At 42.3% G+C, this 15,351-nt stretch overlaps 2 protein-coding genes across 3 annotated transcripts in view; both read right to left on the bottom strand.

Moving 5' to 3' along the window:
• Positions 1–11,023, bottom strand: part of LOC142014649 (transmembrane protein 263-like) — a 348,901-nt gene extending 337,878 nt beyond the window's left edge. The window contains exon 1 of one of the 2 annotated variants that reach the window (XM_074997545.1): positions 10,929–11,023. In XM_074997545.1, the coding sequence (XP_074853646.1) occupies positions 10,929–10,934 (6 nt within the window). In that variant the 5' untranslated portion in view covers positions 10,935–11,023. The remainder of the gene's footprint in view (positions 1–10,928) is intronic. The other variant, XM_074997546.1, reaches the window with a different exon arrangement.
• PRDM11 (PR/SET domain 11) overlaps positions 1–15,351 on the bottom strand; it is a 405,666-nt gene that overhangs the window by 184,133 nt on the left and 206,182 nt on the right. The window lies entirely within an intron of this gene.

Genomic DNA, 15,351 nt, shown 5'->3' with positions numbered 1-15,351 from the left:
TTCAATGCAAGAGTTGGAGCTGATTAGGCCTCATGGCCTTCCTGCTTAGGACACTTTGGTGTGGGAAAAATGAATGACAATGGACAGCGTCTCCTTGAACTGTGCACATACCACAATCTGTGCATCACAAACACATTCTTCCAAACGAAGCCACAGCACAGAGTGTCGTGGAGACACCCACACTCGAAGCACTGGCATCAACTAGACGTGATCATCACTAGGCGTAATAACCTCAAAAACGTCCTTCTGACACGCACCTATCATAGTGCTGACTGTGATACAGATCACTCGCTAGTTTGCTCCAAGCTCAAGCTGAGACCCAAGAAGCTGTACCACTCTAAACCTGCTGAAATGCCCCGCATTGATGCCAGAAAGACGGCAAACTCAGAGAAAGCTGAAAAGTTCAGAGAGACCCTCCAGGAAAATCTGCGCAGTGGCCTTGGCGGTGCCAATGTGACATCCAAATGGCAACATCTGAGGGATACAGTTTACAACACAGCTTTGTCGGTGTTTGGAAGAAGAGCCAGAAACACAAACGACTTGTTTGAAGCTAACTCCTATGAGATGATTCCAGTCATTGATAGGACTACTCACATGCTTACAGTTAGGCATGTGTTTTAAGCACTTTCTTAATTTGGTGCCTTAATGTGTATTTTGGAAGGTCAGTTAAATGTTAATTTTGGGGAAGTATGTGTGGAGCACAGCTAATTACATGCCCTAGCCCCCAAACCCAATCCCGTTCCCAGGCTTAAGTCCTCTCAGCCTCAAACCTGCCCCCCCCGCCCCCACATCCCCAGGCTTAACCCACCTCAGCCGATGAGCTCCTCCAGCTGCATGCCCTGCCCCTGCCCACTGAACCCAGATCTTACTTGTCCACCCACTGCTCTCCCCCTCCATGTTCTCTGGGTCTCCCCAACCTCGCAACATCTCAGGCTAGAAAGTGCCTGCAACTTTCCCAGCCACTCTCCATCTAGCAACACCGGACTCACCAGTTCCTGGGGCTGGGTGGGGAGCTGGGCCGGGTCCTGGGGGAACTCATATTGCACCATGGGAGACAGCTCCAGGCTCTGGCACCTGCCAGTGGAAACAGGGGGAGGGACCACGGCTATGGAGTGAGGAAAAGCTGGTGTACAGTGCACTGTCTGGGAGGAGGTGACAGCCCTGTGGGGAGGGAAGCTTCACTCAGCTCCCAGGAGGCCTCCCCCAGCCTCTTCCTCCTTCTCAGAAGACCTGCACAGCTCCAGCAGAGCTAGACTAGGCCACCCTTCCTCAAAGTTCTCCTGCTCACTTCCCCCAGCTGCAGTGTGGGCAGCTCCCTTCCCTGCAGTGTTGAAATAATGGCACTACATTTAATTGGTTTACTGGCTGGATGTCTCCCACCACCCTGCAAGCCACTGAACCAATTAAATTTAGTTCCATTATTTCAGTGGTGGCAGAGCAGGGAGCTGCAAGAGGAGTGAGCAGTGGCAGCATCTGGAGCCACAAGTGACTCCCTAAAGAGCCACATGCAGATCGGGAGCCACAGTTTGCCAACCCCAGAGTTAGACTGCTTCATTTTGGCAGTTGCTCAGGTTTTCAGTGAGGTACGTATTGTGAATTTCACAGACTCGCCATTTGAACAAGTGAAGCTAAACAATAAATTGTAAAAGGCATTTTTTATACTTAGACAGAATATGGTATTTACACAAACTTACTACACAGATAGGCCACCCTGCAAAAATCGAAGAAACAATGTTTATTAGATTGGTATATTGCATTAGTGCTTTAGTAGTTCTCAGTATATTCATGTTGTACCAAGGCATTTTTGTTTTTAAGATGTTAAAACAACATATAATTCATCACTGGAAATAAAGTAAGTTTGAAGTCATTTGTTTTGGACACACAGTCTCAGATGAAGTAAACCCTTATTCTTCTTGATTAGTGGAGCAGAGTTAAGAAAAGTCTTGCACATCTTTCATGGTATGTTGGCAGAACAAAGCTAATTCCACCTTTCCCACAGTACTATTTATGAACACAACCAGGTAACAATGAAGCATTTTGAGCTCACTTGCTTTAAAGAGTATTACAGTAAACTCTTTCATATTCAGCTTTCTACCATCCAGACCTCTCAAATAACCAGCATGTTAACCATAAGTAAATTTTAGTTATGTTTTCTGTAAGTACAGTATAGTGAAAGTAAATACAAATATATACAGCAAATACAGTATAAGTTTATAATGTACAGTACTACTGTTGCTGGTAAATAAAGTTCTCTGCATATATTTTTGCTTATTTCTTAGTAGTTAATCTTGTTTTTCTTTGGCATTACGCATTGCTAGGTATGCCTCTCTATTATCCAGAATATTTGAATATCTGGCAACCTCCTGTTCCCAGGGCTGCTGGGCATGAAAGAGTTTACTGCACCTCCACATACAGCCTTAAAAAGAGTTATGAGTGAATACATTTCCTGCATGCTGGAGTTCAGCTTGAATGATAAGGAAAGAAAAATCTAATGTTTGTAAACAAGCTTCTGTTGAATGCAAGTTAATCTCTTCTGTAGAGACTTACAGAACAGTTGATCTTTGACTAAGGAACTTTCACTTAGAAGGGCAAGCCTGCTATGCAAGATTAATGATATAGATGCCACTTGGGGAAGGGGAAAAACTTACTACATGTACAATATTTTGGCAGGGTGAATCACAGAAACCTCCCACGTACAGAGAATAATCTACCAAATGAAAGAGTGATGCAGAAAACTTGAAGAAAACATTTAAAAATAGACATTGAAAATTTGAAAAGAGGAGGCAACATTACTTGTTCAAAGAACACATGGATCTGTCTTCTCTTGTTGGTCAGGAAATTAATGTCTTCCCAATTTTTAAGACAAAATTAGTTATTTTTATTACCCCATAACACATGTATACCACTATGTAACATGAACCATATAGAGTGATTCACAGCCCAGGTTCCCCACTATGCTCAGGTTCCATGAGAAGAGTAAGCCAGAAACGAGTGCAACAACATCAAAGCCTCTACACGAAGAGACCTGACGATTGCAGTCTCCTTCCGACCACAGGTAAGGGAAAGGTGGTAAGCTGAAGTATGGCTAGGTACCTCCAGAGTCATAATCGTCTCCTGGAACTCCCTACTATCCATATCTAATACAGCTGAACTTCTCTAGTCTGGCACCCTTAGGACCTGACTGGTGCCAAACAAGAGAATTTATTGAACCATGGGAGGTTAATACTGTCTAGCAGCATTACCAACATTTCCACTGTTTACTGGGCTCTTAGAAGATATTTAAAGGTAAATTACAGCTAAATAACAGCACAGAACACTGAGAGCCAGGACCAGGCTATAAACAAACTTTATGGGACCATGGAAACTTGGCCACATCCATGGTAAGTGGACCTCCAGCCAACTAAAATCATGCTGGACCACAGATGTTGCCAGATGTAAGAATCCCAGACTCAAGAGGTTCAACCCATAGCTATAATTTGTGAGATGCTGGTATGAGGCAAGAAAGGCCATTTGCAAGCGCTAATAGTGAAGAATGGGAAAACCTAAAGAAACAGCATTGTGGGAAAGATGTTCCGATACAAGTGTTTCTGATATGTTTGGTGTGTTAATAAACTAGGAGGGAACGATATTGTTTTTAGAACTTTAATCTCGCATCATGTAGTTGAGGTCTGACCTGGCATGTTCCACTAATACATGGAGGTGGGGCTCACTCTTTGGAAGATATGATTAGGAGGGTAAATGAGTCATCATGCTGAAAACACATGTGCTAAGTAACAAAAGTAAATAGGTCAGTATGCTTAAAAAAAAATCAAAATGCTTGAGCCAGTTCAGATAAGAGGGAGAACATGCAGAGAAGTATTTGCTATGAACTACACCAGTGTTTCTGAAACTATGTTCCACAAACACTGGTGTCCCATGAACACCTTGCAGGTGTGCCATGAGCACTTGGAAAAAGACACTGATGGTATATATTTTCTGTTATTAAAACCAAATACAATGTTACTTCTTCACTGCTATGATATCGATTGAATTATTTTATTTTGTTTTTGTTGTATATGTTGCTGTCTGTTTATTGAGTCTGAAAATTTTCTGAAGAATATTTTATTAAGTGTTCCACATAAAAATAGATATATATTATTGCTTGGTGTTCTGTGGTCTCAAAAAGCTTCAGAGACATTGACCTGGACAATAAGAGGAAAAGTAAGCTAGGAATGTAGAGATGAGGTGAAGAGATCTTGTACTTTAACCCATGTACCCTGTCTATCCCATTTTCCTCTGTGTGTGCCCTTAGGGATACTTGTACCATTTGTGGCTGTGCTCAGGTGTCACTGACTGGAATGTTATTAACAATTAACCTGATGCACAAGCTTAATCCTGCAGAACCAGTACAGCTAACAGAAGTTAAAAAGAAAACAAACACTGAAGGCTTATTTTAGTTCCTAAAGTCAGAAGATATGACTGATACACATAGTAAGCATATGCCACGTTTGTTGTAATCAGAGGTTGAATGCAATTTGTTAAATTATGTAGAAATTGATATTTTAGCCAAATTCTTCATACCATATACACAATGCTACAAAGAAATGTTGCTATTTGCCAATTTGTGGGCGTGTTGGTCTTTCCCCCACCACCTGACATTAAGGGATTTTTCTGTCTCTGGAGGAAGTTGAACCATGGACAGCGTGTGTTCCAGCAAAGAATCCAAGCCAATTCAAAAACATGAGTTATTGAATATACAATTAGACCCCCCTAAATTATGCAGGGCTTGCATTCCTTGCAATCCCCGCATAACTCAAATTTTGCGTAAGTATTTTCCCTGTGTCCCACCAGCACAGGGGAGTCAGGAACCAGGCTGCTGCCTGGTTCCCATCTCCCAGTGGCTCGCAGGACCTGGGAAACTGACCAGCCATGTGCTGGTCAGTTTCCTGGGTCCTGCAAGCTAGAGAGGAGCTGGGAACCAACTGGCAGCCTAGCTCTCAGCTCCCTGCCAGTGGTAGGAGCCAAGCACAGCTTCTCCCCTGCTCCCCTAGCTTGGGGAAGCTGGGGAGAAGCTGCACCACCATGGCTGTCTGCCTCCCCCGACCCCAGCATCCCAGCTGGGGGAGCCCAGCAAGCAGAGAGCTGCTGTAGTGTCGCAGCAGCTCTCTGCCCGCCATGCTCCCCCAACTGGGGCAGCCTGGCAGGCAGCGCAGCTTTTCCAACTGAAGGAAGCAGGGGAGAAGCCCTGCCGCAGCAGCTGTCTGCTCGCTGGACTCCCTCAGCTGGGGAGCTTCTCCCCTGCTTCCCCCAGCTGGGGTACTGGAGTGCTTTCAGTTTGCACTTAACTTGCGTTAATGTGAGTTAAGTGCAAATCGAAACTGCGCATACTGGGTGATTAGTTCACAGTAAGCTCTTTCATATTCAGCAACCCCAGGACCAGGAGGTTGCCTGACATTCAAATATTCTCGACAACAGACAGGTATACCTACCAATGCATAGCACTAAAGAAAAACAAGATTAGATATTAAGAAAAACAAAAATGTATACATGAATATACGTCAACCTTGATTACTATTTTTGGTTCTCTGTGCCTTAAATATTGAGTCTGTTCTGGTATGGCTATGTTCTGAAGAAGTGGGTCTGTCCCACAAAAGCTCACCTAATAAATTATTTTGTTAGTCTTTAAAATGCTACTTTACTGCTTTTTTGTTTTGATAGCATATAGACTAGCAGGGCTCTCTCTCTGTTACTCATCAAAAATGTGTAGAGAGTACTTCACTTACCAAAACCAGTAGTATGGTACACTGTAAACTTACACTGTATTTATTAGTATTTACTTTCACTATACTGTACTTACAGAAGACATAATTAAAATTTACTTATGGTTAAAATGCTGGTTATTTGAGAGTTCCAGATAATATAATGCTGGTTATGAAAGAGCTTACTGTGTAGTGAAGGCAATAAGATATACAATGTATATCAAGAGACTGAGTTTCTATCTGACTTCGAAGATGCGATGTGCCCTGGATCCAATACTACTACTAGTTTGAGTCTAAGCACCTGAGCACAGTACTGATGTACGCCAAATAAAAGACTTACGTCACAAAGGCTGAAATCAAACTGACCTCTTAGAAAAACAAGTGGAAAGAAGTCTCAGAAAAAAATTACCAACATGTGACTGTCCCAGAAACGAGAGAAACTGAGGCAGCAGCCACACCAAAAGGTGAAATATGCTGTACAGGTGTGTATACTAAAGATCCAACCCACAAACTGCTTATCTGTTGTGCAGATAAAAATCCCAGGTAGATTGACTGATCAATTCTTCACATGTAAGCGTGAAAATGATGTTGACCTATACATGTGAAATAGCATTATAGGCATATAACACTGATTGGTTTGAATTTCTAGAAGGTTGAAACACACTAAAGGCAAGGTAGTGGACACATATAATTGTGTTGTTAGGCTTTGGGATATACAGAGCTGCTTCATTAATGTGAGACATAGTGTGATAGGATTGAATTCAGGTGGACCCAAGGTCAGGAATTATGCCATCTCATTCTGCTCAACAAGTGAATGCAGAAGGGCAGGCACAATGCAAGCACATGAAAATTAGTTTGAAGTAAGGGGACAGTTTGGGGGATTTTGCAATATTGCAAGCAGTTAGAGCACATTGACAAACATGATTTATTAAAAATTGACTGACATAAATGCTTAGGTAAGAAGCAAAATTATGAACACCTGGAATGCATCACCTAAAAAATGGGCAGGCACTTACCTTATTATGGTTATCAACCATATTCATATGAGTAGTTAAACAAAGAAGGTGATACAAAAGACATAACAAAATGCTCTAAAATTCGGGTGCATGTGGTTTTTGAAAAAGTGCCAATCAATTTGAGTCTTGCTCAGCTGTGCTCCATTGACAAAATTCTATATATATATTGGCCATCCATAAGGTTGAAGGATATGAGAGTAAGTTATTTATGCTACAGTCTTTCTACTGGTCCATTGCTTTATGTCAGGTTATTTTATGAGTGGATTGACATGGTTGGTAATAGAAGCATTTATTGATGGAATATTCAATACAGACCAATCTCCCGATCAATGAGAAACTTCTGTGAACTCATATTAATAATTCTAATATAGACATACATAATAATTAATCAGGTTACAAAAGAGACCTGCCCCCAACATGAGTGTACTTGTAAATGCAACACCATTTCCGGGTATGTCTTCACTATGCCCGAGATTGACCCCGGTTAGGTCGATCTTCTGGGGTTCGATTTCACACACCTAGCAGGGACACGCGAGGAGTAAGGGAGGTCAATGGGAGAGTTTCTCCCATTGATCTTGCTCTTGGGGACAGCCAGGTAAGCTGTCGTTAGATAAGTTGATTCTAGCTACTCAACTGCTGTAGCTAGAATTGCATATATACAATCGACTTCAATGTCCAGTGTACACCTACCCTCAGACAGGCCCTTAGGCTAAGCCCACATACGATAGCCATTAGCATTCCCACTAAAATGCAGCCAAGTGCTCAACTTAAGTAGAGACAGGAAGAATTCAGAAAAAGTAATGGGCACAGCAGGAAAATTATCCATTTCTTCTGTGTTGACAGAAACAGTGTCTGCAGGAAATCCCTTCCTTTTCAGCCTGAGATGAATGTGTTATTTAACAAGGACTTCAATGGATTTTTTGTTTTGTTTTTAAAGACAGCTCAGCAACTTGTTCAGATGCATTAAGCAATTTAATAACATTTGCTTGCAGTGGATTGTTGGTTGCCTCAAGCAGCCATAAGATTCTTCTTCACCTAAATTACGAAGCATTCAGAAACAGAAGAATCCCTTAATGTCAGGTGGGGAGGAAAGACCAACACGCCCACAAATTGGCAAAGAGTAATATTTCTTTGTAACATTGTATATATGGTATGAAGAATTTGGCTAAAATATCAATTTCTACATAATTTAACAAATTGCATTCAACCTCTGATTACAACAAACATGGCAAATGCTTACTATGTGTATCAGTCATATCTTCTGACTTTAGGAACTAAAATAAGCCTTCAGTGTTTGTTTTCTTTTTAACTTCTGTTAGCTGTATTGGTTCTGCAGGACTAAGCTTGTGCATCAGGTTAACTGTTAATAATGTTCCAGTCAGTGACACCTGAGCACAGCCACTAATGGTACAAGTGTCCCTAAGGGGGCACACAGGGGAAAATGGGGTCCACTGGATACATGGGTGGAAGTACAAGATCTCAAAAGTTACTTATATTGGTGGAGTGGCTACTTCCCCTTTGTCATAGGTTTTGTATAAACACAGAAATGCACAGTCCCTTCTCCAAAAGTTTACAGCCTAATTTGGCCAACAAGACTTTTATTGCTGAGAAAGACGCATGAAGAGGTGAGAATTCTGCTTGATGTCTAATTGAATTGCAAAGATGATAGGAAAGTTAGTAGTGCTTGTAAACAGAGAATATCTGACACAAGGGCCACATGTACCTAAGCAGCTTTTCCCAGAAAAAATGGGCTTTTGCTGGAGAAAAAAAAAAAAAACACAGAGCATCTGCAAAGCAAATGCGCTTTGTCGACAGTTTGTCGACAAAACCCAGCACTTCTGCCAGCAGCATTATACCTCTCCCCATTCAGGCATAACACCTCTCTCGACAGTTTCCTGTCGACAAAACAGCCGTGTAGTCGCACCAGGGCCCTTCTGTCGACAGACAGGGCTTCCGGTTCACCGAGCCGCCCTGTTTGCAGGTGTTCTGGTTAGCCATTCTGTCAAGAGAGGGCCAGACAGTCTGTCGACAGAGAGGATTGCTCTTTTGATCTGCTTTCATGTGTAGATGTGATCTGTCAAAAGAAGTTTTTCCAGGAAATCTCTTCTGAAAGTAACTTGTGACGAAAGAGGCTTCTCATGTAGATGTGGCCATTGTCATCAGGAGATAATGAACATGAAACCCACAATGCCATTTTTAATCACTTTTCACAGTACTGAGAAGAAAACATTTCCAAATCAGAATTGATGTAACGCTGTTTTTACAACCCAGGCAAGTCTAGTGCCAGCTTTGGCCACTGCAAGTGCCCAGAATGTGAACTTGGCCTAACTCTGGTTAGCTCATTACTACTGAGAGCCTTAGGACAGACACGAAACTGGCAAGAACATTGCCAATTTCATTCCAGTCACTTGGAAAAGCTGGAATAGGAGTAAGCATCCAAAACAACATTTTTTTTTAAATTCAGTAATAAACTCAATAACTCAAAAACTGCAACGTATGTGAATATAAGGTGGTCCTTACTAAATTACATTAAACCATACTTTTTGTAACTCCTATTTAAAGAACAGTGTACACACAATGATTTGTAAGGTGACACATGTTTGCTGCAGGATGTTCACTGTTTATTGAAAATAATCACGAGGTCTCCCCCCCCTCAACTATAGCATCCGGAGCCACAAAGTAATCTTTAAAAGAGCCACATGGAAGACCCCTGGGCTAGAAGTAACAACAGATGGAGACGCAGGAGCTATCCCTAAAGATGGAGGACTTTGAAAGAACCTATGACAGATGTGAAGATTGCCCAAACAACTTTTTGCAGGAGGTGCTAAGAAAAAAAACCAGAACAGTACCTCCAGAGACAGAAGAACTAGGAAAGGCATAAAGAAGCAAAAGATACATTTTATTTCACCTTCTAACTCATCTTATTTTCAGTGAAGGGCAGTAAAATAAATCAGTCTTCCTTTCTTATGGACAAGACAGTAACCTTGTTCAAGAAGCAATGTTATACAAAACAACAGAACAAACCATACCAAACTAGAGAGAGTTCTAAAAACTACAGCATATCTACAACATCAAACAGAAGTACTGCTGCTCTTCCACATGCCCAAGCAGAACTCGCAGATAAAATAGTAACTGACAACCAGGAAGAAACAAGACAATGGATACTTGCGTGTTTCTTAGCCAGTTGCTGCCCTATCACCTTAGAATGATCTCCTTGGAAGTCATAAGCTACACATTACCAAGTCTGGCCAGTTGCTCTGACTGATTACTGACCATGAAATAAAAAAATCAAGCATGCTACAAAAAATTGCAGTAGTAATTTAGCCTCCTGAAATAAGTACTGATCTAGCAGGTGTTAGAGGAACTGAAGCGACCAGGACTATTTTAAGGGAACAGATAAAGACACATCATAGAGATGAAAATGTGATCACTTGTTGAAGAGCCCACTTTTCAAGCACAGGGTTATCAACATTGGGATCTTAGTCCTACGTTATTTTGGGTTAAATTGTGCCTTCTTTTCATTTCCCTGCAATGTCAACTGAATGTGCATGGAATTCTTTCTTTCCCGTCCTTAGCTGTTGGGTAGCACCGCTGTGAGCAGTCGAAGAGATACCGTGTCCCACCCAAGAGGCGCTCACTCACACTCCCATAGCACGGGATACGGCCCAAGTACCGCTAGGTTTGAAAAAAAGTCTGCTGAGCTCTCCCAATCATTAAAACGTCACGCCAGGACAATCCCTAACGAGAAGGCGGTGGGAAACAGCAGATGAATTAAAGGCCAGGAGAATCTTATGGCGACCATCCAGAGCGCGTCAGATTCGTTCACCTGCATTTTGCAGGAGCGGCACCGGCGGTTTTCCACAAAAGAGCTCCGCGCACAACTGACACTTTTCATCCCACTCCGCTCCGACGCGCCCCAGACTGAGGCGCGGCAATTAAACACGTTGATTACAGTCTCCCAGCTGTCAGCGCCCTGCCCATCGCTCACACCAGCCCCCCACCTCCCCCAGGGGAAACTGGCACAAGCAAGCGCCGACCTACCGCCCCTGCCTAGAGGCGCCCGGCTGCCTGCGGAGCCCCTCCGGGGGTGCCCCTCACCGCCCTCAGCCGGCAGGGAACGAACCGGCGGGCCCCCAGCCAAGGCGGCAACACCCACGGCTGCCCTGCCCCTCACCTTCATGCCGGCGCGGACGGAGTGGGACGCGACGACTCTGGGGTCACCGGCGCCCGCCGCCCGATGTAAACACGGAGCTGCGGGGCGGAACGGGGTGCCATGGCAACCCCGGCCGGAAGCGGAAATGCTGGGTCCGGGCGGGTTGCCCAGGGCCGCCATTTTGGAGGGGGGCAGTAGACGTTGTGTTGTGCCTCTAACATCGGTTCCTTGACCACCACCAGTCTTGGGCCTTCGTGTCCCAGCGCGCGGGTCCCAGCTCTGCTGGGAGGGACCAGCCTGCTCACGGCATCCCCGCCCTCTTTGATCTTTTGGGGCTACTCACCCTTCTGCCACCACCTTCCCTTGCCCCTTCTGGTCTTGAGCACGTCAGTTTCCCCCTTCCTGGGGAGGCTGCCTGCTGGGAGCTGGTGCACAAGCATCTGCACTAAGAGCGTTGGTGGTAACTGACACTAGCTTTATAACCTCACAACCTTCCCTGGCCATCCACCTTCCTGCCTAGGGCCCCTCTCTTACTTGGCAATAAACAGTATTCCCATGGATGTAGGATCTTCCTGAGTCCCAGTGGAGGCCGCTCCATTTAATTTCAGAGGGGTAGGTGTGTTAGTCTGCCTGCAAAAACAGGAAGTCCTGGTGCATGTTATAGACTAACAAATATTTTAGAGCATAAGCTTTTGCGGGCAAAGACCCACTCGTCCAATGCATCTGACTGAGCAGGTCTTTGTCCATAAAAGCTTATGCTCCAAAATATCTGTTCATCTATAAGGTACTACAGGACTTCTTGTTGTTTCTCCATTTATTGGTTACGTGCTTTCAGGGCCAATGGGCTTTGGAGATGTGCCATCCCACAGCAGTGGGAGCATGCTAAACTGCATTTTACCTTTAGCTATAATTGACCCTTACACAGGCCCTTCCCTTTTTTTCCAAGAATTTCACAAACTTTAGGAGCACACAAATAGCCAAACTGCATCAGACCAATGGGCCATCTAGCCAGGTATCCTGTCTTCTGACAGCAGCTAATGCCTGATCCTTCAGAGGGAATAAACAGAACAGAGCAATTATCGAGTGATCCATCCCATCCCAAAATCTGACAGAATTGTAGGGACACCCAGAGGATAGGGTTGTATCACTGACCACCTTGGCAAGGGGTCTGCAACCTGTGGCTCTAAAGCCGCATGTAGCTCTTTAAAAATTTCTTTGTGGCTGCTGATGCTATAATTGCAAAGGTAAAAGAAAAAACAAGCAAACAAACAAAAAAAACCCACTCCTGATTATTTTCAGTAAACGGTGAACATCTAAAAGCCCAATAATGAACAATTCATGTCTAAATAGCAAATGATATATGATTTCTAAATGTTGGATGACTCCCTTTTTAATATGTGCAGTGCACTGTGCGATACAATACTATATCTGTGTTCTGATCATATTCTTACTACAGTCTTGATTTTGAAAAGGAAAAGGAAGCTTGCGGCATTCCTACCTAGAAGGGCAACACACATTTTAAGAAAGAAAACTGAAATTAAATGTGAAGTAAAATTGACATAATTAAAGTGGGGTTGGAATGGCTTCAAAAAGAAAAAGAAATCAAAGAGGAGAACAGAGAATTTCAAACTGAATGGACCCACATTTCCATTGAGTTCAGCAGGGCTCCTTTTATGTTTTATGGGCAATGAGAAATTGACAACAAAAAATGCTATCTTGAGAGGTATTTTCTCAAAAAACACACTACTTTTGCCAAACAGTATCCAACTGGAGATGCCAAAAAAAAAAAAAAGCTGGGGAGGAGCTGCTATACAAAGCAGAGCAAAGTAGAAACTTGTTCATTAAACGAGTGACATTACCAAATATCATAACTGTGGCTAGTTTTGTGGCAACTCGAGATCATGAAAGAAGGAAAGTCATTCACGGAAGGTGGCTATATAAAAGAGTGCTTTATCAAATATCAGAGCAGCTATACAGTGATTTCAAAAACAAAAATGAAATTGTTCAGAATCCAGCACCCTCCAGAGAGAGAGAGAGAGAGAGAGAGAGAGAAGGTTCAGGAGTGAAAGTCAGGATGATAAGTGGTACAAACATACACATGTAAAATGTGAGGAAATATTATATGTAAAAAGTTTGTGAATGTCTTGCAGTAAACATGCATCACATTACAAATCATTGTGTGTGTACTCTTCTTAAAATAGGGGTTACAGAAAGGATGGTTTGATGTTATTTATTGAGCACCATCTTGTATTCACATGCACTGCTTCTCTTGAACTTAGTTTTTCCCAAACTGAAAAAAAATGGCTCTTCTTGCGATTTTGATTGCTGACCCCTGATGTTGGTTAATAGCCATTGCTGAATCTGTCCTCTCTGGACTATTGTTTTAATCCAGTTGTACTTTTGGCCTTTACAGCATCTCTAGCAATGAGTTTTACAGTTTCATTGTGCATGTGTGAAGAAGGATGTCCTCCTGTTTGTTTTAAGCCCCCTGCCCATTCATTTTGTCAGATGACTTTGGGTTGTTAATCACAGAAACATTGAATAGTAAGGGGTCTACCAGGCTCCAGGGCAGATGGTGTTATCCCAACTGGATGCAGTAGTCAGTGATTTGTACTGGCATAATAGTCTACTGAAAGGGAAGACAGTTGCCAAGTTTCAATATAGTTTATGAAGACACCAGCCTTAAAGTTGTGAAATTCCAATAAAGCCATTACATCTTGTTACCCTCAGTAAATGGTGAGAAGTCCAGCAGGCCATGCCCACTTTCCATTAGCATTGTAATAATTCTTTGCACTTTTATCACTTTACAAACACAAATGAATTAAATCTCACAGCGTCCCTTGAAGTAAATAACTACTCCCATATTAAAGATGGCAAAAACAAAGCCTGTAGAAGTTACATGGCCTGTCCAGAGCCAAATAGGAAGTTTTTGGTAGAGCCAAAAATAACACTCTCTTCTCCTGATTGCCAGTATGAAATATTACCTATCAAACCATCCTTTACATCCTAGATTTATTCTGATTTAATGAATACTGCTGCTACTTCATTAGACTGTCATCCTTATTTCACCTTGAATTGTTTAAAGATGAAGATGAGAGGGAATCTGTCAAGAGAGTTGTTAGAGTTTAACTAATTCTGTCTTTCTTGTACAATGTAATAAAGTAATTCGGGGCATGGCTGTACACTTCAACAGAATTCTGAAATGTTTGATGCCTTCTTAATAAAACAACAAAAGGAAGCTCTATAGAACTGATTCTTGGAGTTAGGGCACATAGGAAGATGAAAGAAGTGAACAGAGCTTCTTGGAATTCCATATCTTCTGATCCAATACTGTTCCATGGGTTGCATATGGAATAAACTTGTTACGAAGTGAACTTTGTTACAAATTGACCAGCAGTTTGATCCAATAAAAGAAAGATTCCTTCTGTTCTCTCTGTAGAAGACCTTTTTTCCAGAGCTTCTTACTTTTCCTGCTCCGAAAGGGCCACCCCTGACTGGGCAGTTTTCTGAAAAGTTTTTTTGGTGCTGTAAGCCCTATTTTTCAAGAAACCACTAAGTGATAAGAAAGGGGCTGGCTCAAATCAGATGACACCCTTCAGCTACATTAGAGAAGTATTTCGAAATATCTTATTTTGCAATAAGACAGCTACACACAAAATGCATTTTGAATTAGCACCAAGCTATTTCGAAATAGCATTTCTGGACACATTGCGCTATTTTGAAATAGTGCCATTAGGCAACATTAGAGCTTATTTTGGAATAGCGCTATTCCAGGTCTCAATACTGCCTATTTCAAAATATTTATTTAGAAAAAGGAGTTATTCCTCCTGCATTGAAAGTTACCAATTTTGAAATAATGCTCCTGCTATTTCAAAATTGTTATGAAATAGTGCATGCATACTGTAGGTGCTAGCAAAGTTATTTTGAAATAATAGCTGTTATCTTGAAATAACTCTCTACAGTAGATGTAGCCTTCTATGCCCAGGAAGCCAAATAAAATAGATTCAGTAAACTCGGTAGCTTGATGCTGCTGGTTTTGTTTTCCTGAGGTCGCTTAGGCATTAGAATCTTCTGCCTAGCATCATCATTTGGAGTAATAAAGAAGATATGTATGCAAATTAGAACTAGTTAAAGTAGATTTTCAAATCAAGAGCAGGTTTGTCTGCCATTCTATGTATGGAATTATTACTTATTTTTATTCATTCTTTGATAGTATTCCCCAGAGACCCTGATCAGGATCTGGGTTCAATTTTGATGGGCACTGTACAAAAGCATAGCTCTGTGCTGATGGGCTGTCTCACCAGCCCAAGACACAACCAGTGCCATGTTCAAACCTCAGAGAACAATGTATTGATTTACAGAAAACGCTGGTAATCACCAAAACAAAGCAATTTCACAGGGCCTGCATTCCATGAGGACTTTTCCCTTGTCTCTTTCTGACACT

This window comes from Carettochelys insculpta, chromosome 6 (genome assembly GCF_033958435.1).
Source record: "Carettochelys insculpta isolate YL-2023 chromosome 6, ASM3395843v1, whole genome shotgun sequence".
NCBI lineage: Eukaryota > Metazoa > Chordata > Testudines > Carettochelyidae > Carettochelys > Carettochelys insculpta.
The sequence above is the reverse complement of the archived record's forward strand: the minus strand, read 5'-3'. Positions and strand labels throughout refer to the sequence as shown.